This window comes from Staurois parvus, unplaced genomic scaffold (genome assembly GCF_062004578.1).
Source record: "Staurois parvus isolate SC_StPar_1 unplaced genomic scaffold, SC_StPar_1.0 ptg000019l, whole genome shotgun sequence".
In the NCBI taxonomy this organism is placed as follows: domain Eukaryota; kingdom Metazoa; phylum Chordata; class Amphibia; order Anura; family Ranidae; genus Staurois; species Staurois parvus.
This window is the reverse complement of record NW_028317815.1, coordinates 18,557,177-18,584,880: the sequence shown is the minus strand read 5'-3', so window position 1 is coordinate 18,584,880 and position 27,704 is coordinate 18,557,177. Positions and strand designations below refer to the sequence as shown.

The 27,704-nt window shown below is 40.8% G+C and overlaps 2 protein-coding genes across 10 annotated transcripts in view; one reads left to right on the top strand and one right to left on the bottom strand.

Annotated features, from left to right (window-relative positions):
* The window catches only part of SRPK2 (SRSF protein kinase 2), a 259,384-nt gene extending 247,831 nt beyond the window's left edge, over positions 1-11,553 (bottom strand). For 3 of the 8 annotated variants that reach the window (XM_089685382.1, XM_089685390.1, XM_089685405.1), the window contains exons 1-2: positions 11,337-11,553; positions 11,127-11,187 (exon numbers count right to left, since the gene is read on the bottom strand). In XM_089685382.1, the coding sequence (XP_089541508.1) occupies positions 11,127-11,187; positions 11,337-11,427 (152 nt within the window). In that variant the 5' untranslated portion in view covers positions 11,428-11,553. The remainder of the gene's footprint in view (positions 1-11,126; positions 11,188-11,336) is intronic. The other 5 variants (XM_089685347.1, XM_089685368.1, XM_089685355.1 and 2 more) reach the window with 2 other exon arrangements.
* The window catches only part of PUS7 (pseudouridine synthase 7), an 86,937-nt gene continuing 70,731 nt past the window's right edge, over positions 11,499-27,704 (top strand). Inside the window, exon 1 of one of the 2 annotated variants that reach the window (XM_089685413.1) lies at positions 11,499-11,746. The gene's annotated coding sequence lies outside the window, so the exon portion shown is untranslated. The remainder of the gene's footprint in view (positions 11,747-27,704) is intronic. The other variant, XM_089685423.1, reaches the window with a different exon arrangement.

Genomic DNA, 27,704 nt, shown 5'->3' with positions numbered 1-27,704 from the left:
ACCGAAAATGGTCCAAAATAAAAAAAAAAAAAAAAAGGAGAAAATATCCAGTGAGTGGCAGTTGTGTGGACAAAAATACCTTGTTAATGTCAGAGGTCAGAAGAGAATGGGCAGACTGGTTGAAGATGATAGAAAGGCAACAGTAGCTCAAATAACCACTCCTTTCAGCCAAGGTATGCAGAATACCATGTCTGCGCATACAACACATAGAACCTTGAAGCAGATGGGCTGCAGAAGCAGAAAACCACACTGGGTGCCACTCCTGTCAGCTAACAGGAAACAGAGGCTACAATTTACACAAGCTAATCAAAATTGGGACAATAGAAGAATGGAAATATTTTGCCTGGTCTGATGAGTCTCAATTTCTGCTGCGACATTCAGATGGTCAGAATTTGGCGTAAATGACACGAAAGCATGGATCCATCCTGCCTTGCATCAAAGGTTTATGGTTATTCAGCCGGCAAATCTGCAGCAACTGCGTGATGCTATCATGTCAATAAGGACCAAAATCTCTGAGGAATGTTTCCAACACCTTGTTGAATCTATGTCATGAAGAATTAAGGCAGCTCTGAAGGCAAAAGGGGGTCCAACCTGGTACTAGCAAGGTGTACCTAATAAAGTGGCTGGGGTGTGTGTGTATAATATATATTAATATTATTATACAGGATTTATATAGCGCCAACAGTTTGCTCAGCGCTTTACAATATAACGGGACACAATACAGCAACAATACAGTTCAATACAAGAGGGTTAGGAGGGCCCTGCTCCTTGGAGCTTACATATAGATAGAGAGAGATGCTTCTAGGTTTCAGTGACCTTTGGCAACGAATGCATTAAAATATAAAGGTTTTTTTTATGAAATAACCAAAATTCTGGTCCTTTTAAACATATAAACTGCGTTAAATACACATTTTCAACTGTACTTAATCTCACAAAAGCTAATCTATGACCCCATCATTAAAATCTGAGAACCTCTGGTAGTACTAGTGAGTTAAGAATATGGCTCAGACATGAAATGTGCATTCTGATATCCACCCTCAGAGATGTACAGTATATACATCATGACAGTCTCTTACATGTCCTAATCTTCATTGTCTAATAAATCACATAAATGCACCTACACCTATAAAAACTTGGTGACCCAATGACTGCCAAACACCGCAATGAAAAACAAAAACATGTTTACAATTTCTAGTAACTTCGTTGCTGCTGCATTTCTTTTTTTTTTTTACTAATAACGTTTACATAATTCTAATTTTGACTAATTATGTTTACTTAATTCTAATACATATACCGCCATTTACTTGAAATTGCTTTAAACACACTAAAACACAGACAAAACTGACCTCACAAATGAGATTACATTAGAAAATGCACTTGAAAGAATTCAGATTTTACAATAGATACGCAAAATATTCAAGCATCTGCTTGTTATGAAATATCACATGAACACTTTATTTACTGAAGCTGGCTAATTTGATCTTCTGTTATACTGGAGTTCTACTTTAACATGTCTATATAGGTCAAAAAAAGGATTTATGGCAAATTCTGCATCATAATCACGCCATGCTGCACACGCAGAAAGTAATGCGTGCCTATACTGATCTATGCAAAACCTGCACAGATGCACAGTAATCAGTACAAGTATTTCTTTTGCTTGCAGACATTAAATTAAAACCATCCATGGCTTAACAACGCACTATAAAAGAGTTCCCGCTTGAGAGGTATTAAAGGGAACCTGTCAGATCATTTCAGCTGTATCAAGCAAGGCTCTTATCTACATGTGGAAATTGCCATCAACCAAATCCCAGCACTAGGAGGGTCTCAGAACTGTACACACCTGCTGAATGCCACACACAATGACATGTCTATAAGAGAACTAGCTCTGGTCCTTTAGGTAAGATGATAGCAGCCTCCAGCACTCAGTGGTAGCCTTAAATTATATAAGTAATGCCCTTTAATACCCTAGCACACCAGAGGAACTGGGCATGTCCACTTCCAAGCAAATGGCCCAATAAGCACCTGTAAACCAAAGGATATAAACACAGTACCATGCAAACTGATAGAATTGAAGTTTACCTAAACCCAGAAACAAAAATAAAATATATTGTAGCTTAACAGTCCATAGAACTTGTTGCTGCATTAGTTGTATGATTGTGAAAGAAAGGCAGTGGTAAAGTGGTTGTGAACATATACCCAGAGCATTGACTGGCCTCAGGTGATGCACAGAGATAAAACAAATCCTCTTACAAAAGCTGTACCCGTCTATCTGCAGTCTTCTCTTCCCTACATCCAAAGTGCTGAATTTGTAACCACTTGCCCTCCAGAGGCTTTACCACCCGCCCCCCTTCCTGACCAGGCCATTTTTTGCGTTACGGCGCTGCGTTATTTTAACTGACAATTGCGCGGTCATGCAACTGTGCACCCAAATGAAATTTATGTCATTTTTTTTGCATGAATTGAGCTTTCAGTGGTATTTGATTGCCTGTGCAATTTTTATTTTTTGTGCTATAAACAAAAAAGACTGACAATTGTGAGGAAAAAAATAATATTTTTTACTTTTTGCTATTAAGCATGTCAAGTAAAAAAAAAAATTAAAAAAATAAACATTTTTAATAAATTTAGGTCAAACTGTATTCTGCTACGTCTGTTATGAAAAAAACAACAACAAAAACCTAATATGTGTAAATTAATTGGTTTACGTGAAAGTAATAGCGCTTACAAATGGCAGTATATATACACTGGGATTCTTTTTTATTTTTGCTAGTAATGGCAGCGATCAGCGACTTATAGCAGGACTGCGGCGGGCTTTCTGACACTGGGGGTAACTGACTTGGTGTCACTGACATCCCCAGTGACACCAATACAGTGATCAGTGCTAACAAAAAGCACTGACACTGTATTAATGGCACTGGGCAGGAAGTGGTTAACATGTGGGGCGATCAAAGGGTAAACTGTGCTGTTTTATTAGGGGCTGTGGGTTAGTACTTCACTGTAAGCACACTTCACACAGAACACAGGAAATTAACTGAGACTGTTAATTTGGTGGGTGTTCCTCCTTTGTCACCATGTTTCTCTTGGTGTCAGGAAAACTTGTCAAGTGATTCACCAAAGAGGGATATGCTTTGTTCATATTTCATGTCTGAAGTTTACAACCACTGTAACTTTCTATGCACTGAACTTAAATAAGTAGTATACCCAAAACCAAAATGTAATATATTGCAGCTTACCAATCTTTAGATGTTGTGTTTTGTGAGAAGATAGGAAAACGTGACACAGAATTTGCTTTTAGGGTGAATGCGACATTCCAGACTAATATTTCTAGGCAGAGAAAGCTGCAGGTTTGGCTTTCTCTGGATTCTGCATCTCTGGATTGAAACATTCAATCCTGTGTCTGGGTTTTGCTAGACACCTGCTATCTGGAGTACCCCGGAGTGAGGTGTCCTTATGTACTCAGGTTTGAGAATACCTCAGAGCTCCAAGTTGGAGACTGCTCACAGTGGGGGAGACGGAAGGTCTCATCGAGGGGACAGAGGACCCAGCCAAAGGCCAAAAGACAGAGGTCTCAGTTCCAAGAGTCAGGTCAGTTCCTATCAAGGTGTCAGGAGAACCCCCATCCATGGGCCAGAGGTGGGCCTTACAGCAGGGCATGGTGTCTAAAAAGATAGAGAGCCAACTATCCAGGAGAGGTATTGCAACTGAAGCTGAATGAGCTTATGAGCCAGGTGGCTTGGCATTTTCCAGTGTATGGATTTCTTTTGAAGTTGGAGAAGATCCCTTGTGTGAGAAATCATTTGTTTGTGAACTTTTGCTTTCTTTTAAATAAAAGTGGGCTACCAAGCCCTTAAAAATTGTTCCTGTCCACTGTGGACTCACTAGAATAACACATCTACCATGAGAACTAACTACCCCATGTCACAGTTGCATTAATTTTTTTAGGCTTTTTTTCCCTTTGTTTCCAACTGGTGACTTGGCCAGTAACACACCTCCTGTGTTAGAGTGCTTCCACTTTGGATGAAGGAGCACAGAGACACCTTTGGACAGCAGCACTCAGTGAGGGGAGTTTTAGATGTACTAACAGATCTAATAAATTGAAGACAAACTTCAGCTCACAGTTTATAGGCAGTTAGAGCAACAGATTTGTTTTTCTTTTGGGATAAAGGTTTTACAAATAAATAAAAACTGATATAAATAAAATATGATGAATAAAAACTCCTGTCAGTGGTAAATGGTTTATATCAAACACTCCTACTACATCTGTATGAGAGCTTGTTCTGTTAAAAAACAGACTTACTGGCTGGATCACCAGGTGAAAATAAAGAAACAAAGCTTAAAAAAGAAAACAAATGCAGACACCACATCTTAATTGGTAAGATGCAATAGAATACATTTTTGCTTTAAGATATTTTTAAATCCGAAAGTAAATCAGCTTTACCAGCAATCTTTGTGAACTACAAAACAACCAGTCTTGGAGATGGAGAGTGGAGAGAGGTTTGCAGTTCTAATCAGGAGAACAGCCTGGAGTGGAAAAAAAATAAATAAATAAATGCAGCCACCACTAACTAAAGGACTGGTAAACTGCATAAGAATATATGTTTGTTTATGGGATTAGATGCGCTCTAAATCAAAAAACCCCCAAACATTGCAAAGTGTGTTAATGTAGTCTGGGTATTCATTTTGTAAGCATAAAAGTCTTCCCGAGGTTCTGAAGAAAAGTGTGCTGTAAAGAAAAAGATATGAAAATACATTTGGGCATATTTAAAAATGAATGTGACTTTCAATAAACACATTCAGGTGAATCAACCACTAGAATTTGAACCAAATGCATCAGAAAGTTATGACTGCATTGCATGTGTATTGAAAGTCACATTCAGTGCTTTATAAATATAGCCTTGTCTGATATACAGCAAAGAATAACCTCCTCAGTTCTGAGCTAACAAAAGCCTGTCATGCAATTTCCAAACAACCAGTATAAACATTGCAGCCTGACTACAAGGGTAATTGTAGTGTGTTATTACGTGTGTTGCCAAACTGGAAAATGATCCTGTGACTCAGTACCCAGCCAAGGTGAAGGACTGGTTCAATTTAGTAACTTTAAAGACATTCCAATAGAAGTAATTAGGATATCAAAGGAACAAATCCATAGAATCACACTACTATGGCTGTCAAATTAAGGTGTCTCAACTGTCAGAGGAAAGACAAGGCTGACATAATAATGACAGGTATTTGCTACCCTGACCAAATAAGTTAAAACAGAATACGCTGAATAGATTTGTTTGCACGGTTCTATGTTAGTAAGTGGGTAGTAACCTGGGCAAGAGAGAAAATGTTCTGATGTTATGGTGCATTATTTGGCTCTGATCACATGCATTACTAGACAGCATTTAGGCCAGTTCATGTCTATGTGTATGCAGTAATGCACATCGACACATTTATGAAGTATGTGTTTTGGGGGTGCTTCGTTTTTAACAACAACCCCCCCCCCCCCCATGATGTGCACATCCACACAGTAAACAACGCAGGTGACCCTTGATGCACACATCTGAAAAACATATGCCATGCTGGATTTCCTTGGGTCACATGGTTTTTAGTGAATCGACACTTGTTAAGGAACTACAGGAAATGAATAGGTCCACTCCTAGCACAGTGGCTTAGTGGTTAGCTCTTCTGCCTTGCAGCACTCGGGACCCCAATTCAAATCCCAGTTATGTTATTATGATTGGAGCTTACAAATTCTCCCTTTTGGGTTTCTCTCAGACTTGGGAGTTTGTAAGTTAACCGATCCTGTCCACATTGCCCCTTGTATATGTATGCATGTGGGATAGGAAACTTAAATTGTTAAAGCAGAGTTCCAGCCATTTTAGTGTTTATTAAAAGTCAGCAGCTACAAAAACTGTATCTGTTGATATTTAATAAACACACACTTACCTGTCCCGAGTCCAGCGATGTTCTCACCCACGTGGTCCCTTCTCTCTGCCACGGGGCAGGTATTTCAACCGTGGGCATCAGGCTGTGACAACTTGCAGCTTCTCAGCCTGGTGCCCACTGCGCCTACGCGAGTCGTGCTGCACCTCCTAATTGGCACGGCAGTCTCCTGCAACCTGTGAAAGTTCCCAGGAGACTGCGGGAGGGAGGAGGGGGCCAAACGTACGGCTCACTTCGCCGCCGCAAACTGAGCCAGAAGTGGGAGCGGGTACCTGACAAAGACAGGTATCCCCTGCCCCCTCCCCCACAAAAGGTGCCAAATAAGGCACTGGAGGGAGGAGGCAAATAAGTGGAGCTTCCGCTTTTAAGTGGAACTCCGCTTTAACTCTTTAAGGGCAGGGACTGATGTGAATTGTAACGTGCTGAAAATAATTGTTGGAACCATATAAATACCTTCAATAAATAATAGATTCTACATGCATCAAGAAATGTGAATGGGCCCCAAAGCAAAACCTGAAGAGTGAGAATTGGAAGTTTCCTTTTGAAAATGTTAGATATGCTCTCTCTGTGTCACTAACTTGAAACATGCACAGAGACAAAAAAAAAAAAAAAAAAAAAAAAAGCAGGACTCCAGACTGCATACTTGTTTCGGGAAAGCAAGCCAGAACACAGAGAAGTATTTACAACAAGCAACTTCCTAAGAAGAAGAGAGTTCATCTTGGTAGACTACATTGTTTCCCAATGCACACAACTGCCCTGCCTTGACAAAATTAACTTTCTATCAAAAGCAGCTCTTCACATCCGAGGTCCCCTGCAACACCTATTCTTCATATCACGTCAGAGTCACCCTATATATCACAGAACCCCCTGCCGCCCCCCCCCTTTCCCGATCACAGTTTCCCCTTCACATCAGAGCCCTACCTTTAGGCTACAGCAGTATGGCAGAGGGTAGAAGGTGAAACAGACATCCTTTCCTGCGTGTTGCCTGCTGTGGATCAGCGCAAAGAGTTGCCATGATGTGGGTGGCCGCCACCAACACTATAGCAATGAATGATGCTATGTGTACTGCCAGTCCATCAGCACCATGGTAACTCACGGCACTGATCCACAGCAAACTTGGTCCCGTGCACCCCGGTTGGGAAATACTGTGTAAGTCTATGGGCAGTCGGATGTAAACAGACGTGGGTAAGTTTATATCTGAATACTTCAGCGTTTGTCTATGTCAGAGAAAAAAAATGGAAAAGTTCGAGTCAGTTTCTATTTCTTCCAGACCTAAGCATGCTGGATCAGAGATAAAAGCCTGCCTATAGACCTAACATTGGAACACGGGTCAGTTAAGCACTAACAGGAAAAAAAATAAAGAGACACAAAAAAAACAGCATCTGTAACATTCAACTCAAATTCAGCAAAAAACAACCCCCACCCCAGAAAAAAAAAAAAAAAACAGTGCTTTAACAATTTGCATTGCAGTGTGTAACGTCTGTGAAATGTGGTCCCCAACTCTAATCTAAAGCCTGCTATAGATGGCTTGAATTTAGGTAGATCCCTACTGAACCAACCAAAATTTTAGTGGTGGGTGGGATTGAAAATTCAGATTTTCAATCAGCTATTATCGAAGGGGCCAAGAGGAAAATTGTAAGCCGAACAGCGACTGGATCTATTATCAAATGCAGTGTTTGGGTATTCTGACAGCTGCAGGTTTGGCTGTCAGAATACAGTGCCTTAGATGGAGAAAACCGTTAAATTGAAATCTAGACGTGTATGGCTAGCCTAAACAGAGCTCCTATCTTGAGATATATATATTATATATATAGACTGATATACCTGAAGGTAGCACTTTCCTCCTTAAAACTGCCAAGACACATCAGAAGCCCAGCAACAGCATAAAAGCATACATATAAAATCTCACAGTCTTTTGATCTTTATGCTTCTAAATGATTTACTTACAATCCCATAACCGTTCTCCAATGTCATCATTATATTAAGTACAGTTTTCATGTAATTCTATCACGCCCTTGTAAGCTATTTAGGACATGATTAGCATTCCTATTGTTTACCATATCTCTATAGGTTATCACATTACATAGGTGGCATAAAGACATTTCTAGTGCAGGTGTACTTCTCACTAGCATCTAAAGCTCACCACAAACATTACAATCTGATTATAAAATCTCCTTTATCCCCACTTCACACAACTGTATCATGACATCGGGCGTTGTGGGCTTTCCATAGTAGGGCAGTCGAGTCATTTCAATGGGTTGCTCTACATGCGTAAAAGAAGCTCTTTTTTGAGCACCTCTTGTTTGGAGTGTTTGAAGTGTCATTAACGATGAATGGAATCGTATGTGTGACACATTTTGTGTGTTCACGTGCTACACTAGCGTGCATGTGGGCTTAGATCTACTAATAAGTAGATCATAAATGGATAGTTTAGGTAGGTCCCTAAATTACATAGCTTTGTTAAATCTAAAGTTGATCGTACAGATATTGCATGGTTCACTTGCAACGCTTTAGGCCTCTTATTGTTTTACTTATCTGAGCACAGTTGCATTGTTGTCTATGAAACAATGTACATAGCTGAATAAAGATTCGTGAAGCAGCAATGAGAACACAGTTGGAAAAAAAAAAAAAAAAGTAGAAAATTTTAAGCCACACCCACAAGGAAGTAAAAAAGAAAACAAAACAAAGAAAACCACATTTAAAATAATTTTCCTTATGAACCTGAATGCAGCTGCATTATTTTCAATTCAAGACATTCCCACAAGTATGTAAACATGTACTGCAACCTACTAAAGGGTCGTCTCCAGATTAGTTGCTAACTTCTATTAATGTTCATAGATGACTCCTTTGGTTTCGTAATAGTGTATTGGAGAGGGTTCATGTAATGTCATATACTGATGTGGATACAGCAAGCTTTGTACTAGTATTAACTCTCCTATTCCTCCCTTTCTGAACTGAGCCAAGTGTATCAGGCTAGAAGTTTTTTTTTTTTCTGTTTGTATCTTACTTGAGCCAGGGTATGACCAATTGGATCTGTTTATTATCACTATGACCTGGTACACACGGATTTCAGATGTGACTTGGGTTGCACTGAATCATATGACAATAGAAAGAACATTGCTTCCAATGGTGCCTGCTCACACAGCAGATGCAATGCAATTTAGGATAGAGTCCTCTGCTACTTTGGTGCAATTTGCAGTGTGATTTGATCCCATAGAATATACAAACCATATCAAAACACAACAAAAGTCACATCAAAATTACACTGCATATTTGCACTGCAAGTTGTGTTAATATCACATTGCAGTAGTGTGAGATGAGCTTTAGATGAAACTTAGAAAAAAGAAAAAAAAAAAAAAAAAATGTACTTCATTCAGATCCAACACAGAATCCAAAAAACTCTGTCTGTGGCATGGAAATACACTTAGACCAGGACCATTTTTACGCTTTAAAAAAAATTATGCAGGAATGATTGTTCCTAGAGGAACGATCAGCAAAATATTTACGGCTATGTGAATGTAGCCTTATATTTAGTGCAATAATTTACTCACATACACATTTCATGTTGTAAAGCGCTGCTCAAACTGTTGGCGATATATAAATCCTGTACACTAATAATAACGTGTAGGCATGTTTACACACATATATTGTAACACTGGCAACTAGAAGAGGATGAAAAAGAATTTTACACATGTATATGCGCCTTTACGGGACATTTTGCTCAGGGTCTGCCAACAAAATCCTGAGTAGAAACATAAATGAGGCTGAATTCACGTTTACATGCTGTCAAATGTGGAGAAAACAAATGTACATTTCCATTCATTTTATGTGCATTTTAAAGCGTGCTGAATTGTGTTGTAGTGCGTTTTGATTTGGGTTGAAAGCGTGCATTAACATGCTATGCATTTTGCAGTTTTTCCTGTGACATCACATCCTTTGTTTGTGGGTTACAGAAGGAGTGAGTAAATACATTTTCATTTTTGCAGAGCATTTAGGAGAGTTTTTTTGCTAAACACAGTGTCTAGCCCAACAACCTTCATCATTGTGAATGCTTTAGGTATATTGAGGAGGAGGAGGCGTATGAGGAGATTGGGGCAAGCCAGAAGACGCTACTGGGTATATCCATTGTACTTAAAACATGAAAGTAAAGGGAAGTTTTGGACCAGGATTCACGAAGTGCCCAAAAATGAGCTACAAAGTCATCAATACATTATAACATGCCAACTAAAAAAAGCACCTGCTCTGCACACATTCATCTTCTCACTTTTCAAGTCCCCAAAGATGATTGCTGATCAGGGTTATTGTAAAGGAACAAAATTAACGGCAAAGTTTTACACACATTTTAATGCGTTGTATTGAATTAAACCGCATACATATTGCATTACAACGCAGCGTTGTAATGTGAATAGGATATATAAAAATAATTGTTATAGATGTGTCTATGCCAGCATTTCTCAACCATTTCAACACAGAGGAACCTTTGAAATAACTTTACGGTCTCATGGACCACTGATAAAAATGACTATATCTGCAATCCATGATACATTCGTGTGATGGTCAGAATGCTCCTTACATGTGTAGTCACGGGGAAGAATTACCCCTTTATACAGTAGATAGCTAAAAGGCTCAACGGTGTCAGAGGGAACTCATCAGAAATTGAAAATCGCTCTAGAAGCCTCTGGAGGAACCCTGGTCTAGGCATTAAACTGTACTGATGCGCAAAAACGCAGATCAACGCACTAGTGTGAACTAGCCTGTAATTATTATGTCCGTGTGCCGGAGGTCTAAAGCTGATCATACAGTCTGCTTGTACATTCTCCTGTATATCTACTGATTGGACAGAGGATGACTGAATCGTATAATAGATACACACGCTGTAGCTTTGGTTAATTGAAGTGTGATTGTACAGATATTGTATGGTCACCCTCACACTCAATTCAGATGTGCACAATGTAGAGCACTTGTCATGTCAGACCAGGCAGCGTCCTCTCCTATAGACAAGGAGTGTATAGAGGATGGGGTCTCTGTCCTGTGGAATGAACAATGCTGCTCCTGGAGGAATGTAAACAATCCCCCATTCATCCAGGCAGCAGAGGGGAGCCCGGGGAGAAAGTTGAACAATTGTTCCTCTGATGCTCCCACTGACTGACAGATGATGACAGAAGATGACAGGCCCCCCTCCCCCAATGACAACTACTCACTTCTTCCGTGCCTTCTCCTTCTTTCCCTTCGGCCTCCTCTTCCGGGCCTGCATTGCCAGCACTGGAGAGGGAATGGAGAGATGTTAAGGAGGGAGACAGATGTAAACGGTAACAATGGCGGCGGGTGTGTATCCGGGCAGAGGAGGAGGGGGTATGATGGGGAGGTGGGCAGGGAGAAGGATGGAGGGACGGGGTACCACTGCTTCTTACCCTTCCCCGAGCTCATATCTCCCTTACTCCGTGCACTGCTGCCGGTGCCGGCCGGGACGTTGTCCACGCACGCGCAGCCCTCAGCTTCCATGGGCTGAGTGAGATCGCGCCGCACAACGCGCTGCCTTCTATACACTGCGTCACCCGCTCCCTCCTCTGACTCCTCTCCTAGGCAACGGCGGCCTCCTCGCCTAGCGGCATGATAGACGGCGCTCTTCCCTCCTTCTCTGGCTCGCTGGTGTTTGGGAGGACTGGAAGTCAGGTGGTGGCGGCGGAGCAGACAGCTCTCCCACGTGTTGAGCGGAGAGTGACGCCGACTGGGGCGGCTGGCCTGTGGTGTCACGTTCTTCTCGAGGGCCTGGGCCGCCTTTTCTCTCATTCCTGAGTCTCCGAGCCGCCACTGGAAACAGGTCAGTCATGGAGGGGAAAATAAAGGCCTGAGAGACGGCTTGGAGCACAGCCCTGCATGCTGCCCGTGTGGCTTCTGGGTGTTGTGAGGTGCACCTACCATGGCGGTGTTTACCCGAGAACACAGCTTTGTGGGTGTGCTTGAGGTTCCAAGCGCACTGACTTTAACCACTTGCCCTCCAGAGGATTTACCCCACTTCCTGACAAGGCCATTTTTTGCAATAACAGTGCTGTTACTTTAACTGACAATTGCGCGGTCATGCAACGCTGCACCCAAATGAAATTTTGTCTTTTTTTCACAAATAGAGCTTTCTTTCGGTGGTAGCAGATTGCCTGGGCAGTTTTTATTTTTTGCGCTATAAACAAAAAAAGACTGCAAATTTTGAAAATATTTTTTTTACTTTTTGCTATTAAATATGTCTAGTAAAAAAAAAAAAATCAAATTTCATCATAATTTTAGACCAAAATATATTCTGCGATGTCTTTGCGAAAAAAAAAAAAATCCCAGTACGTGTAAATTAATTGGCTTACGAGAAAGTTATAACGTCTACAAATGGTGGTTTACTGGAATTTGTTTTTTTAATACCAGTAATGGTGGCGATCAGCGACTTATAACGGGACTTCTGACACTGGGGGGAACTGACTTGGTGTAACTGACATCCCAAGTGACACCAGTACTAATTTATTATTTATTTCAGGTACTTATATAGGCCGTCAATTTACACAGCGCTTTACATATATATTGTACATTCACATCGGTCCCTAACCCTCAAGGGGCGTACAATCTAAGGTCCCTAACTCACATTCATACATACACATACTAGGGCCAATTTAGACAGGATCCAATTCACCTACCAGCATGTCTTTGGAGTACCCGGAGGAAACCCACGCAGGCACAGGGAGAACATGCAAACTCCAGGCAGGTGGTGCCGTGGTTGGAATTCGAACCAACGACCCTAGTACTGCCAGGCGGAAGTGCTAACCATTTAGCCACTGGTATTGGGCAGGAACGTGGGGTGATCAAAGGGTTAACTGTGTGCTGTTTTACTATGGGGGCTGTGTGTTTCAAAACAAATTGAAAATCTGTATCCAAATAAACCGATGTACAAAAATCAATAACAAAAGATCAATACCCTATCTTTTGACACTTAAAAAGTCACCCTTTCACCCTTGAAAGTCCAAAGTTAAATAATAAAACCCTCTTAGTGTCAGTGAATTTTCCCAAATTTTTCTTCAGTGTAATGATCCAAAAATATGGTCGATTTCCACCGCATACCTCCAAAAAATAAAATAAAAGCTAGATGGTGTATTATCCTCAATTATCCAATGGTCAAAACCATCTATACATAAATTACCAATATGTGAGAAATTGTGAAAACACTCTGTGAGCACTTCTATGTGGCTAGAGTAAATACTCTTACCCTAAATAAATAATCAAAGGCATTTTAAGGGAATAATTCAATAAGCCAAAGTTTCTCCAAGATTATCCCACAAACACTATGCAAGATACCGCACTATCCCATATTTCCAAGCATGATGAAGCACTGCCCAGGGCCGTCTATAGATAATCACATTTGGACCCAGCAAAGCTGCTAGTTCCTGTATTCCTGTTTAACTGTAAGCACACTGCTTTGTATGGCTCTGCTATGCAGAGCCATACAAAGCAGTGTGCAGGAGCTGACAGGGGACCCTACCTGGAACTGCAAAATCACGTGTGTGTGTATATATATATATATATATATATATATATATATATGTGATTTTGCGCACCTGTGCCATCCCACAGTAGTATTTCTTCTATAGGGTGGTGTGAAAGCAGTTTAAAAAAAAAAAAAAAAAAAAAAAAAAAAAAAACTCTAATTTTGAGCGGTTTCTGCACTAGAGTTTAGGAGTGTTTAGCCCGGGTTCACACCAATGCAGAACGGGAAACGCTGCGAATCCTGTGCGTTTCTCGCACTGCATTACAATTGCATCGCATTCATGCGATCTGGTGCGGGTGTCAATGATAAATTGACACCCTGAAACAGATTGCAAAACGCAATGTGATTGCCAGAAATCTCATCAAATGGTGAGAGCACCCCTGCGATGCGTTTCAGGTGCGGGCTTAAAAAAAGTGGCTTGCACATTTTTTTGTTTGGAAGTGATTTGGCTCAAATCACAGCACACAAACATCTGCATGTAATTCGCACAGGAATGCAGTGCGATTCCTGTCCAAATTACATGTGATGTCCTGCACTGCAGAGGGTGGGCTTTTTTTTTTCTTTTCTCTGCCAGAAAACCGCTATCAAAAACGCATAACAAGGGTTTTTATTTTTGGTCTTTGTGCACATTGGGCTTTTTAAAAACGCCAGTAGCGTTAGCTGTATAAGTTGCGTTAAAAATGCAAGTTTTTCAGTGTTTTTTTGCATTGGTGTTTTTTTACAAAAAAAAAAAAAATATTGGCTAAAAAAATGCTGGTTTGCTGCATGCTGCAGCGTTTTATTGCATTTACCAGTGTTTTTACAGCTGAGCTTTCTGGCTGTAGAAAAAAACCACCAAAACCCAAAAACGGCAGCTGTAAAAACGTCCAGTGTGCAAGAGGCCTTAGGCTACACGCACGCTAGCAGTGTTTTTTGTTTTTTAGCTCAAAAAATGCAGTGTTTTAGTAGCATTTAGGAGCTTTAGTGTTTTTACAGTACATGTAGAAAAAAAGCTGTTAGGAGCGTTTAGCGTTTTGTTGCGCTGGGAAAATGCTCCAAAAAATTCTACAAAAACAATTTTTCTCAAAACGTATTCCAGGACGGATTTCCAGTTGGCAGATCAGCTGCACTCCAAGCTGGTTGACCAAAAGTTCCGGTCGGAGTGACATCATCAGTGGGCGCTGGGAGACTCGTGATTCTGGTCTGCACGGCAGCGCAGACAAAAATGTGCTTGGGCGGCTGGTGCAGTGTGAAAGAGACCTGGTAGAGGCTGTGGCTACCACACCTTAGGAACAGAATGGAGTCTCTTTACTCCCTTTACTTACTGTCCCTTAAAAAAAAAAAACACTTTTATGCTTATTACAAGAAATGCATGCATCCCTTGTGATAGAAATAATTAGTGACAGGTCCTCTTTATGGAGAGATATGGGGTCAGTAAGATCCCACTTCTCTCCTCTGCAATGTAAAGCAATGGATTAAAAAAAACTTTACCTTTTAACATCTGTTTTTGCATATGTCTTCTGTTCTGTTTACGTTAGTGTACATCAGTGTTTCCCAACCTTTTTCCATCAAGGCACCCTTTAAAATTAATAATCTTGATGTACCCCATTCTACAATGTAAATAACTAAACTAATAGTTTTACATATTGCAGCATCATCCACACATGTAGTGCACCCAAATTTGAAGGAGATTTATTTTTCCAAAGCAAATATAAATATTCACACTGGTACCTGTGACGATCTCGGCGTCAGACCCCTGTCCTTCTCGCCAAACTCGTGACCGAAGGACTAGCCAATCTAAAACCGCGATGTCACTTGCGTAACAATGCACGCCCAGCTGCGCCCTGCACACAGATTCTCCAGCTAATGGACCACAGTCTGTGTACCTGCAGCCTGGAAGCGATTGTTACTGGGTCAGGTTAATTATGCAATTAACCCTTCACACTGCCACCACCTCGTTTTTGTACAGAGAAAGAGGAAACTCGACAATATCAGTAGTAACACTGATGATTGAAATAATCGTCTGTATACCGCTGTCACCGCAGGCAGGTTATACAGAGGGTTAAACACACATAGTAGCTCTCTTCAGCGGCAGGAATTCGTAAATTGCATTAAAGAGCTTTAGAAACCGTTCAACACTTTGAGAAAGAAAGATTTATTACTAAAAGGTCAAAAGGGTGCAATAAAAATATTTACAGAAACAATGTAGCCTATATATATATATATATATATATATATCTCTATCTATCTATCTATCTATCTATCTATCTATCTATCGCACACACACACATACAGAGAACAACAGCACAGCAAAGAGATAACCAAAAGGAGTTTAAAGGGTTAAAGTACTTGCCAGTCAGCCTTGGTTTTAAGCAGCTTCAAGTTTCATGACCAAAAGGATGCTTTGATCTCCCACTGCTAGTTTCGATGTTAAGGCAGGGAGATCTTCTCTCTCACACCAAGCATAACAGCCTTTTTCTAGGTTCTCAGCAGGGTGTCTCCTTACAATCAGAGAACCAATTGCCTTATTTGGGGAGGGGTGTTGGGTGGAGACCTAAGTCTTAACCAGAAACTCTTAACTTATATTTTGGCCCATAACTTTTCCTAGGTACATGTAACATTCCACCCACAGGTAGATTAATATGCAGAATTGTCTGCTGAAGATCTACATATGAAATATAACATACCTGCTGGGATGATTAAGGAGATTTTATTTTCTGATCTCCTGTTGATCTCAGCTAGGGAAGGTAATATACCAAACTATTTGTATCAGCGTGACCAATCTGAAGATATGCCTGTGTTTTGTGTAAGTCCCTCATATTCCAAGATCTGAAATCATAGGGGGAGAATAGATTTTGAATGTGGTGTCTAGTTTATTACTTCTCTGGAATGTCTTTGAACTCAGTGAAGGGCTTGGTTTACGCTTTTACGATATCCCAGATTGCACAGTTTCTTAGACAGAGAGGCACCCAGCTAGTGAGGTTTTATAGCCAGGATGCCCTCCCACTGAGTTTGGTGTCTGTGATCTCTGCAAACACACACCGACCACATGTCACTCAACATAGAGGGAGGATAAGCAAAGAGGGGGAGAGAGATCTACAAGATGGAGGGTTGGAGCAAAATGGTTGAACCGCGTCCATCTCTGTGGGTACGATTGCTACAGTACCGACTAGTGTCCCAGCATTTCTCTCACTCTTTTAACTAATACCCCATTACTGACAGAGAGGGGCAAACATGGACATTGCTTGGTGCCCAGTGTCCTCCTTAATAACCTATGACATCCTCGGTTGTTAGAATGCTGGTAGCTGGCCCGCATTATGCTCAAGGTTGTTATGCTGCACAATTACAACCTGTGGCTTTGTGTAACAAAAAAAAGCACACCGGATCTACCTGCTGACTTGTTGACAGTTTTGGGCAATTTTTAGACATTTTGCCAAGACATCCCTGAAGAACCCAGAAGGCCACGGCATCCTGGTTGAAAAAGGCTGGTCAACAACCATTTGCATTTTAGTTCTCTTCTGTTTACATTTGTTTTTATTCTGTTTACATCCATTTTTATGTCTGTTTTTTTATGTTGGATGAAAGTATATGAGAAATATTTTGCTAAAAAATATGGATTTTAACAGAACAGGATGTAAACGGATGTAGTTCATTTTACATCTGTTCCGATCCATTGCAATGGATCTGGACGTTTTCTGTTCTGTTTAAAAATAACAGAACTGAACGGACATGCACGCTCAATCGCTTACATACGTTTATCCATAGAAATGAATTGCTGTCCATTTTTAATTCATCAAAGGATGGATGAAAAATGGACAGACAGAACACCCATGTGAAAGGGGCCTTAAAGCTGAACTTCTGCTAGCACTTGTTAAAGCAAAACTTTGCTTAAAAGTCGAATGTTTGCTCCTCCTCCTCCCTTTATTGGTAGTTTTTGGGGAGGTTTTTCTTAGGTACCCTCTCCAACTTACGTATTTCTCACCTAGGCTATAATTGTAAAAATTCAGCCTGCCTCCCCACCCTGCAATCTCCAGGAACGCATCATATGTCCCAAGAGACTGTGGGACTATTCAGAATGTGCAGTACATCTCACACATGTGCAAATGGGGAGCCTGCTGTGAAGTAGCAGGAAGGCACAGCTGACTTCTCACAACCAGGATGGTGACTGCAGGGATCCAAAGACTGTCCATGAATCTGCCCAGGTCATGTCACCTATGACAGCTCTGGAATCCTTGGCTGCTGTGTCCTTTTATTAAAATCAGCACCTACAGTGTTTGCAGCTGCTGACTTTGATTTCTTTTTAATGTCCTTAGTTCCTATTTAAGCAGTTATATTATAAGAGTAATATTTTTTTTTTCCATTTCTGATAAAGGTTTTAAATGAGGGCAAAAAGCTGATCATTGTAAACACTGCTGTTCGGGTTAAATGTTTTTTTTCTCAACCCTTTAACTGACAGTTTTGCTGGACAGCTTGGTCGTTAAAGGGAGTTGGAAAGCAACAGATTACTGGTTGGATCACATATATAGGAAAGATTTGCTAAGAAAAACATTTATTGTCTTGCCCCAGGACACTCCTATCATGTATGTACATCTGACTGCTGTGGAATATATATATATATATATATATATAGACAGCCTTAGGAGTCAGCCTTATTACAGGCTTTGCAGTGGCATAGACAAATAGAATGGACTGGCAAAGTGACAGTTTATTAGACACTGATTGGCCAGCTGCCTAGCAATAATTCAGGCAGGCAGAACTGACTGGCTTATACTAAAGCTCCCAAAGGACCTGAGATGACAGTCATTCAGTCCAGGGATTTTCTGATACTGGTGAAATCAAATGTTGTGCTGGGGATAGGAAGTGTTATGGTATTGGAGGAATACTGAGTGATATATAGGGGTTGATTTACTAAAGGTAAATAGGCTGTGCACTGCAAGTGCCATTGCTTTAGGTCTGAGGGGAAGCTCTGAAATGAGGGGACGCTCTGCTGATTTTTCATCCAATCATGTGCAAGCAAAAATGCAGGGTTTTTATTATTTTCCTTGCATGTTCCCTTCAGATTTAGAGTAATTGCACTTGCAGTGCACTTACAAGTGCACAGCCTATTTGCTTTTAGTAAATCAACCCCATAGGGTGTTGGTAGTGGGTGATAATACGGCGCTGGAGAATGTTGTTATAATGCTGAGAGATATAATAGTGGTGCCGGTTATAGTTAATCTTATTATGATTAGGTTGAGGGCAGGTTTTGTTATCACGCTGAAGATGTGGGATATTGGGGGGGGGGGGGGGGGGAACTGTTGGAATGCTAGTACTTATTCTTATTATAGTTCATGGAGATGTTATTTCCCTGATAGGTATTTTGTGGTGTGGACGTATACTTGCTAATTTTATTGTAATGCTGTTGGTGGTAAGACCTCATGCACACAGGGCTTTTGATTTTCTCCTCTTAATGTCTTTTACTCTTGGCAGAAAAAAGCCGCTTAAGAAAAAAAAGTGCATCTAAAGCCGCATATTGCACATGCATTTAGGTGTGTCAAGTGTTTCAGCATTAATGTATTCCATTGTCTAGAATATTAGTTTATTCTGCCCTTTGAAATGAATGAATGCTCAAATGTTAAACACATCTAGTGTTTAAGCACATTTAGACACATTTACCTGCATTCTTTCTTTGCATGTTTTTCTGCTCAAAAGCTCCTCTCCTAAACATGCTGGGCATGGATTTTTGTGTCTCCCAGTAAACGCTCCTCTAATATGCCTGCGTGTGCATGGACACATAGGTCAACACAGGTGCATTTACAGGCAGCCAAACGCTTGTAATAACAGTTTTTTGGTTTTTTTTGGCACTGTGTGTATGAGCCCTAAGCCTTAAAGTGATTAAGGTTTTTAAAAAGTTTTTAAAATAACAAACATGTTTTACTTAACTGTTCTGTGCAATGATTTTGCACAGAGCAGCCCTGGTCCCTTTTCTTTTTGGGTCCCCCACTAGGGGTCCTAGCCCCTCCCCCTGCTGAGTGCCCACAATAGAAAACCTCTTGCTGTGGGGGCACTTGAGCAGGTTCCACCCGAAGCCAGACTCCAGTGAATGGACACTGTTCATTCATGCTGAGTGCAACTCAGCCCCACCTCCGTGCTACTATAGGGGCACTCTATAGGCAGGAGGAGCCAAAAGCACCAGTGGGGTACCCCAGAAGAGGGGACTCAGGGCTGCTCTGTGCAAAACCATTGCACAGAGCAGGTATGACAAGGGCGTGGTTTAAAAAAAAAAGTAAATGCAAATTTACAATCACTTTAAGGGTTTTGTGCAGTGAAAATCAGCATCTGAACCCAGAGGAGCTGGAGGCTGATAGACTGGAGATAATTTAAGGCATTACAATTACATTTAATGTTAGTTTACCAGTATTGTGCATTATGTTTAAGGTGATTCTAAAGTTTGGTTTTTTTTTTTACTATTATTTAACTAACAAGCGTTATGCTTACCCGCTCTGGTTTTGCACAGAGCAGCACCGATCCTCCTTTTTTAGGTCTGCTGCCAGCGCTCCTGGCTCCTCCCCCCCGCCAAGTGTTCCCAATAGCAAACCTCTTGTAATGGGGGTACTTCATGCAGACTCACTCCCATAAGTGGACACACATGCTGCTAGCACTAAATGTCTACACATCGATTTTCGGACAGCAATATTTGTATGAATATTCGTATGAAAATTATGAACGAGTGCCTTTTGAAAATTTCACTTGCTTTTAACATTCAATCTATGGATATAATTAATGTTTTATGTAATCAGGGATGTTAAATTTATATCGCTCAACGCCCAGGACATGTAGTTCTGGGCGCCGGGCAGGTAGGTGTTTTTTTTTTTAAATTTTAGCCCTGCTGCGGGCACGTACGAATGTAAAAACACACACTGGGGCGCCTACGCATGAAAACATCGACAGTGATACAGTGAGAAACAGAATTATTTGAACACCCTGCGGTTTTGCAAGTTCTCCCACTTAGAAATCATGAAGGGGTCTGAAATTCACATTGTAGGTGCATTCCCACTCTGAGAAACAGAATTAAAAAAAAAAATTCAGGGAATCACATTGTATGATTTTTAAAGAATGTATTTGTCTTGCACTGCTGAATATAAGTATTTGAACACCTAAGAAACAGCAAGAATTCTGGCTCTCAAAGACCTGTTACTGTGCCTTTAAAAAGTCCACCTCTACTCCACTCATTAATCTAACTTAGTAGCACCTGTCTGAGCTCTTTAAAGACACCTGTCCACCCCACAGTCAGTCAGACGCCAATTACTACCATGGACAAGACCAAAGAGCTGTCAAAAGACACCAGAGACAAAATTATGGACCTCCACAAGGCTGGAAAGGGCTACGGGGCAATTGCCAAGCAGCTTGGTGAAAATAGATCAACTGTTGGAGCAATTGTTAGAAAATGGAAGAGGCTAAAGACGACTGTCAGTCTCCCTCGGACTGGGGCTCCATGCAAGATCTCACGTCGTGGAGTATCACCGATGATAAGAAAGGTGAGGAAGCAGCCCAGAACCACAAGGGAGGAGCTGGTCAATGACATGAAGAGAGCTGGGTCCACAGTTTCAAAGGTCACTGTCGGTAGAACACTACGCCGTCATGGTTTCAAATCATGCATTGCACAGAAGGTTCTCCTGCTCAAGTCATCACATGTCCAGGCCCGTCTGAAGTTTGCCAATGACCATCTGGATGATCCAGAGGAGGCATGGGAAAAAAGTCATGTGGTCAGATGAGACCAAAGTAAAACTTTTTGGTCTAAACTTCACTCGTCGTGTTTGGAGGAAAAAGGATGAGTTGCATCCCAAGAACACCATCCCTACTGTGAAACATGGGGGTGGTAACATCATGCTTTGGGGGTGCTTTTCTGCGAAGGGGACAGGACGACTGCTCTGTATTAAGGAGAGGATGAATGGAGCCATTTATTGTGAAATTTTGAGCAACAACCTCCTTCCCTCAGTCAGAGCATTGAAGATGGGTTGTGGCTGGGTCTTCCAACATGACAATGACCCGAAGTACACAGCCAGGATAACCAAGGAGTGGCTCCATAAGAAGCATATCAAGGTTCTGGAGTGGCCTAACCAGTCTCCACACCTAAATCCAATAGAACATCTTTGGAGGGAGCTGAAATTCCGTGTTGCTCAGCGACAGCCCCGAAACCTAACAGATCTAGAGGAGGTCTGTGTGGAGGAGTGGGACAAAATCTCTGTTGCAGTGTGTGCAAACCTGGTCAAGAACTACAGGAAACGTTTGACCTCTGTAATTGCAAACAAAGGCTTCTGTACCAAATATTAACACTGATTTTCTCAGGTGTTCAAATACTTACGTTCAGCAGTGCAAGACAAATAAATTCTTTAAAAATCATACAATGTGATTTCCTGAAATTTTTATTTTTTTTTTTTAATTCTGGAAAGCCTCTCAGAGTGGGAATGCACCTACAATGTGAATTTCAGACCCCTCCATGATTTCTAAGTGGGTGAACTTGCAAAATCGCAGGGTGTTCAAATACTTCTGTTCCTCACTGTACATGTTACATATTGGCGCATACGCCATGAATGTGAGCAATAATTCTAGCGTTAGACCTCCTCAGTAACTCAAAACTGATGACCTAATAGGGGGTCTTTAAAAGTGACGCTTATAGAAAATATGGGGTGCTAAAGTCTGTCGTCATTTCACAAGCGCACGAAAATTTAGGGTTTGATATCTATTTACTCAGTGTCACCTCATCTTTTACAAAAACAAATTGGGTAATTTATTGCTTTTTTGTGCCCTAAAATTAACTTTTTTTTAACTGTAACCTTTGCAGTAATAATAGTGTGACATGAAAAATGTGAACTACCACTATTTTACTCTCTGTAGTCTCTGCTTTCAGAAAGTTTTTTTTTTTTTTTTTAACATGTGAAAAAAATGCAAAAAAGGCTTTGGCAGTGAAAGGGATAAAGGATAAGTTGGACACTCATTTCTGACGAGCACCCAAGTCGCCATAAAGCCCCTTTTGTTAATAGCCTCAGACATTTCAAAAAGCACCTCCAAATCCGGTATTAGTTTAAAATATATATTTTTTTTTCTGGACAAGCAGATTGTCATGAGGGACAAGTAGATTGGGACGATTTAGTCCTTGGATAAGTAGGTTGGTTTTTTTGTTTTGTTTTTTTCTTCAAACATTCCCACACCCCTGTGTTATGTATATTTATTTTATTTACTTTTTTTGTTGCTCTGTTGCTATCTTTGTAAGGTGATCTTGGGTGTAATGAAAGGCACCTATAAATAAAATGTATTGTTAAAATGAATGTAATTTTTGAATAATCACCTACGCTGTCCGAAAATTCTCAGTCTAGAGGTTTTCTATTCTGCTGCTTCGAATTTTCCCATCGTGGTCGAAAACTAATGTCGATTTGACTCCAATAACAATTAGAAAATCGAAAGAACGTTCTTAAAATGACATTTTTTTTTAAGGAAAAATTAGTTTGTGTATGGCCAGCATTCTTCCCTGCACAGAGCCCTTAAAGGGATTATATACATTGGATTTTTTTTTTAATCAACAAAACGTGTCATACTTGCCTGGTGTCTGTGCGATGGTTTTACCCAGAGTAGCCACGGTTATCCTGTTCTGGGGTTCCATACCAGCACTTCTGGCTCCTCCTGCCTTCAGGGTGCCCTTATAGCAATCCGCAAAGTATAGTATAGAGCAGCAAGAGCCCTATAGCAGGGAAAAAACTTCTGCCTTTAAATCACTTTCTTCTTTTGCCCAGGACTGCATGTGCCATGATGCTTTGCTTCTCATATATTCACAAGTTCTCAGGCACTTGCTGACATGTATGAATGGTGTACTGAGCTGTATGTGTTCTGCACTATATTTTCTGATATGTAAACAAATGGTGTATTCTGTATGCAAGCCAACTAATTGGCTGAGTAACTATTCAAGTATGAAAATATGATTGTCGATTAGTTGTTTCAGCCCTATCTGAGTTTGATATGTATCAGATTCATCCTCTAGTGTGTGTATGTAATGTGTGTGTGTGTGTGTGTGTGTGTGTGTGTGTGTGTGTGTGTGCGCACATACTGTGGGGTTAGCTCAGGTGGGGGATCACCTTCCCTGGGAAAAAGGGTAGACTGCACAGCAGGCTCTTAACCACTTGCCGCCCAGCCACCGCATATAAACGGCGGCAGGGCGGCACTCGTAGGCAAAAGCACGTTTTACAACGGCTGCCTTCAAAACAGGTAGGGGGCTCGCGCGCCCTACCTGTCCCGTGGGTGTCAGCCGCCGGGTCACGGCTGGTTTTTACCGGCCGTTTTCCTGCGATTGACGGTGATCGCTGACACAGAGCAGGGCTGCATTGTTTACACACAGCCCTGTTCTGTCAGTTCTCTGACAGCTTGTGAGAAGCTGCAGAGTTTCTCTCCCTTGATCAGCTCCCTCCCCCCGTCCAGTACACACCCCCGCTCCCTAGTAAAACACTCCCCTTACACAGCAAATTCTAAAAATGTTAACCCCTTCCTCCCCAGTGACATTAGTACAGTTTCAGTGTTTTTTTTTCACTGATCACTGTGGATGTCAGTGACCCCAAGTCAGTTCCCCCACCAGTGTCAAAATGTCCTCTGCAGTCGCTGGTCACCGCCATATGTCGCTGGTCACCGCCATATGTCGCTGGTCACCGCCATATGTCGCTGATTGCCGCCATATGTCGCTGATTGACGCCATATGTCGCTGATTGCCGCCATATGTCGCTGATTGCCGCCATATGTCGCTGATCGCCGCCATTATTAGTATAAATAAAAAATTCCGGTATCTTTCCCGCCATTTGTAAACGCTATAATTTTCACGTAAACCAATTCATTTACACCTATTGGGATTTTTTTTAGCAAAGACATGTCGCAGAATGCATTTTGGCAGAAATTTGACTAAATTTGATTTTTTCATTTTTTTTTTTTACTGGACATGTTTTATAACAAAAAGTCCAAAATATTTTTTTTTTTTTTCCCTCAAAATTGTCAGACTTTTTTTTTTATAGTGCAAAAAATAAAAACCGCACAGGCAATCAAATACCACCGAAAGAAAGCTAAATTTTTGGGGGAAAAAAGGATGTAAATTTCATTTATGTACCGTATTGCATGACCGCGCAATTGTCCGTTAAACTAGCGCAGGGCTGTATAGCAGAAAAATGGTGTAAATTGCAGTATTTATACCATAGTTTGTAAACGCTATAACTTCCACACAAAGCAATCAATATACACTCATTGGGATTTTTTTTACCAAAAACATGTAGCAGAATACATTTTGGCCTAAATTTATAACGAACTTTGAGTTTACTATATATTTTTTATAGCTGAAAGTAAAAAAATATTGTTTTTCTTCAAAATGTTTGGCCTTTTTTTGTTTATAGCGTGAAAAATAAAAAGCGCACAGGTGGTCAAATTACACCGAAAGAAAGCTCTATTTGTGTGAAAAAAAGGACGTAAATTTTGTTTGGGTGCAGCATTGCATGATCGCGCAATTATCAGTTGAATTAGTGCAGCACCGAGTAGCAAAAAGAGGCCTGGTCATTAAGGGGGGTAAATCCTCAGGAGCTCAAGTGGTTAAAATCTGACCGGTTGTCAGCTTTATTTACAGGTTTGCAAAAAATGTCAAAACAAACAAAACAGCAAAATAAACTCTTGCCATCCAGGCACTAACTAAACATGAAACTTTTCCTCTCTGAGGTGGCTTCTCCCTGTCACCCAAAAACAAACCTTTTCTTGCAGGTATAGTGTACACACAGCTCTCTCAGAATAGCTCTCTGAGTCCCAGGCCACGAGCAACTCCTTGTGAAAAAAAAAAAAAAAGATAAATATTAAAAAATAAAGAATAATACCTAGAGCAAGGTTTGATCTAGTTCAATGCTAGGGTTAGTGTTTGGGTCAAGGTCAGGGTCAAATGTCAGGATTTAAAAAAAAATTGGTATCGGTGTCGGTTAGCGTTAATGTCTGTGTGTTTTAGGTAAAAAAAAAAAAAGACAAAAACAAAATGTGCACTATTGTTTCTGGGCTGTACTACGGGTACAAACAACAAATAACATACACATATATGGCATTGCTGTGATCGCCAAGAGCTGGAGAATTTATTTTGGGTTGTTCTATGGAGGTAGTTTATGGTCGTAACAAGAAACACACAGCTGAATAAAAAAACAAAGATTTTTTTTTTTTTACTATTTTGGGCCAGTTTTCCTTTGATAATAAAAAAAAATTAGGAGCTATCCATTACCATTTACCACCAAATGAAAGCCCAATTTGTCCTGAAAAAAACAAGGTATAATTCACCTGGATGTACAAAGTAGTTGTGGTGATATGTACAGTTTTACTAACATGTCAACGTTGCAGAATTGTGCTTGGGCATTTACATTTGTTTTACCCTTAGGCAGGAAAGGGGTTAATGTTGGTAAATGTAAAGTTATGCACTTGGGGGCTAATAATATGCATGCATCATACATACTAGGGGGGGTACAATTGGGGAAATCAATGGTGAAGGATCTGGGAGTTCTGGTAGATCACAAGCTTAATAATGGCATGCAATGCCAAGCTGCGATTTCTAAAGCGAGCAAAATCCTCTCTTGTATTAATGGAGGTGTAGACACCAGAGAGAGATATCATATTACCCCGGTACATATCATTAGTAATACCTCATCTAGGGAACTGGACAAAGTGCAGAAAAGGGCAGCCAAACTGATACGAGGCATGGAGGAGCTCAGCTATGAGGAAAGATTAGAGGAACTGAATTTATTCTCTCTTGAGAAGAGGAGATTAAGGGGGGATAAGATCAACATGTATAAATACATCCGTGGTTCATATAGTAAACTCGGTGTAGAGTTATTCACCCTGAGGTCATCACAGAGGACAAGGGGACACTCCAAGTCTGGAGGAAAAGAAATTTAATCACCAAACACGGAAAGGTTTCTTCACAGTTAGAGCTGTGAAAATGTTGAATAGACTTCCTCAAGAGTTGGTTCTGGCCAGCTCAGTGGATTGCTTTAATAAAGGCCTGGATTCTTTATTAGATACACACAATATATAACTGGATTTATCATTTATAGGTAAAGTTGATCCAGAGAATATCTGATTGCCTCTCGGGGGATCAGGAAGGAATTTGTTTTTCAGCAGGAGCAAATTGGATCATGCTTTGCTGGGTTTTTTTGCCTTCCTGATCAACTGTGGGTATAGGATTATAACTTTTTTTTTTTTTTTCTTTTCTTTTTATGGTTGAACTGGATGGGCTTTTGCCGTTTTTCAGCCAGACTATGTAATTTCAGAGATTTTTTTTTTTTTAATCTACCTAAAGTATAGTGAACATGACCCTTACCTTAACCCCAACACTAATCTTGACAACCCTTGATCTGGTTCTTTTTTTAACTTTATTTTTATTCTTTTAAATTTTTCACACTTTGTGAGGCTGCATATATGTAAAATGTTAAAATAAAAAAACCCACACCTGTGCCCAGAGCCTGAAACCGCATGTCCCAGGCATAAAGAGACAGGATTTGTGTATCCCTGTCTGACCATCCCTATGCTCAGCAGTCACGCCTCTGACTGTCCCTACGCTCAGCAGTCACAAAGTACAATGCTATGTGTGGGAGTGTCAGGTGGAGTAGATAAGAAGTAATAGGACAGGGTGTGATTTGTGTTGCCATTGATATATCCTGTATGGTGGTCCAGGTCCTTAGGCCACCCACAGTGTATTTGTTCTGCAGCAGAGTGTGTGCAGATGGAGGGATATAAATGGAGATAAGGGAGTGCTGAGGTGGGAAGGGCGGCTTGTCAACACTGTCCAAGAAGGAAAAGGAGAGTAAGGGAAGTATGGGAGTGGCTGGGACTGAATGGGGCCGTTGAGCTGAGGGAGCCGCTGAGCAACATGGATGAGTGGAGAGCCCGCTGAATCTAGTGTAATATGAAGATCTGTTTATGCTACACTGTTATCTGCTCTGTTAATCCAAGAACAAAAATGCTTAAACCCTGCTGCTCCTCTGTAGCAGGGCTAAATGTAAATAAAAAACACCTGCCTGATGCCTGCAATTGCATGTCCCGAGTGTTGAGCGATCTGAATTGCACATCCCTGTGAATATTTCTGTTTTACAGGAATCTGTTCTTTGTCCTTTATGAAAATGCATAATGTTGCGAGCATTTTGTGTACAGTTCTTATTGATCAAACTGCGCAAATGTAAACTGGACCTGATATATGCATGTAAATTAAATGTGCATCTTATCAAAAGTACTATTTTGTAAAATGAAAAGT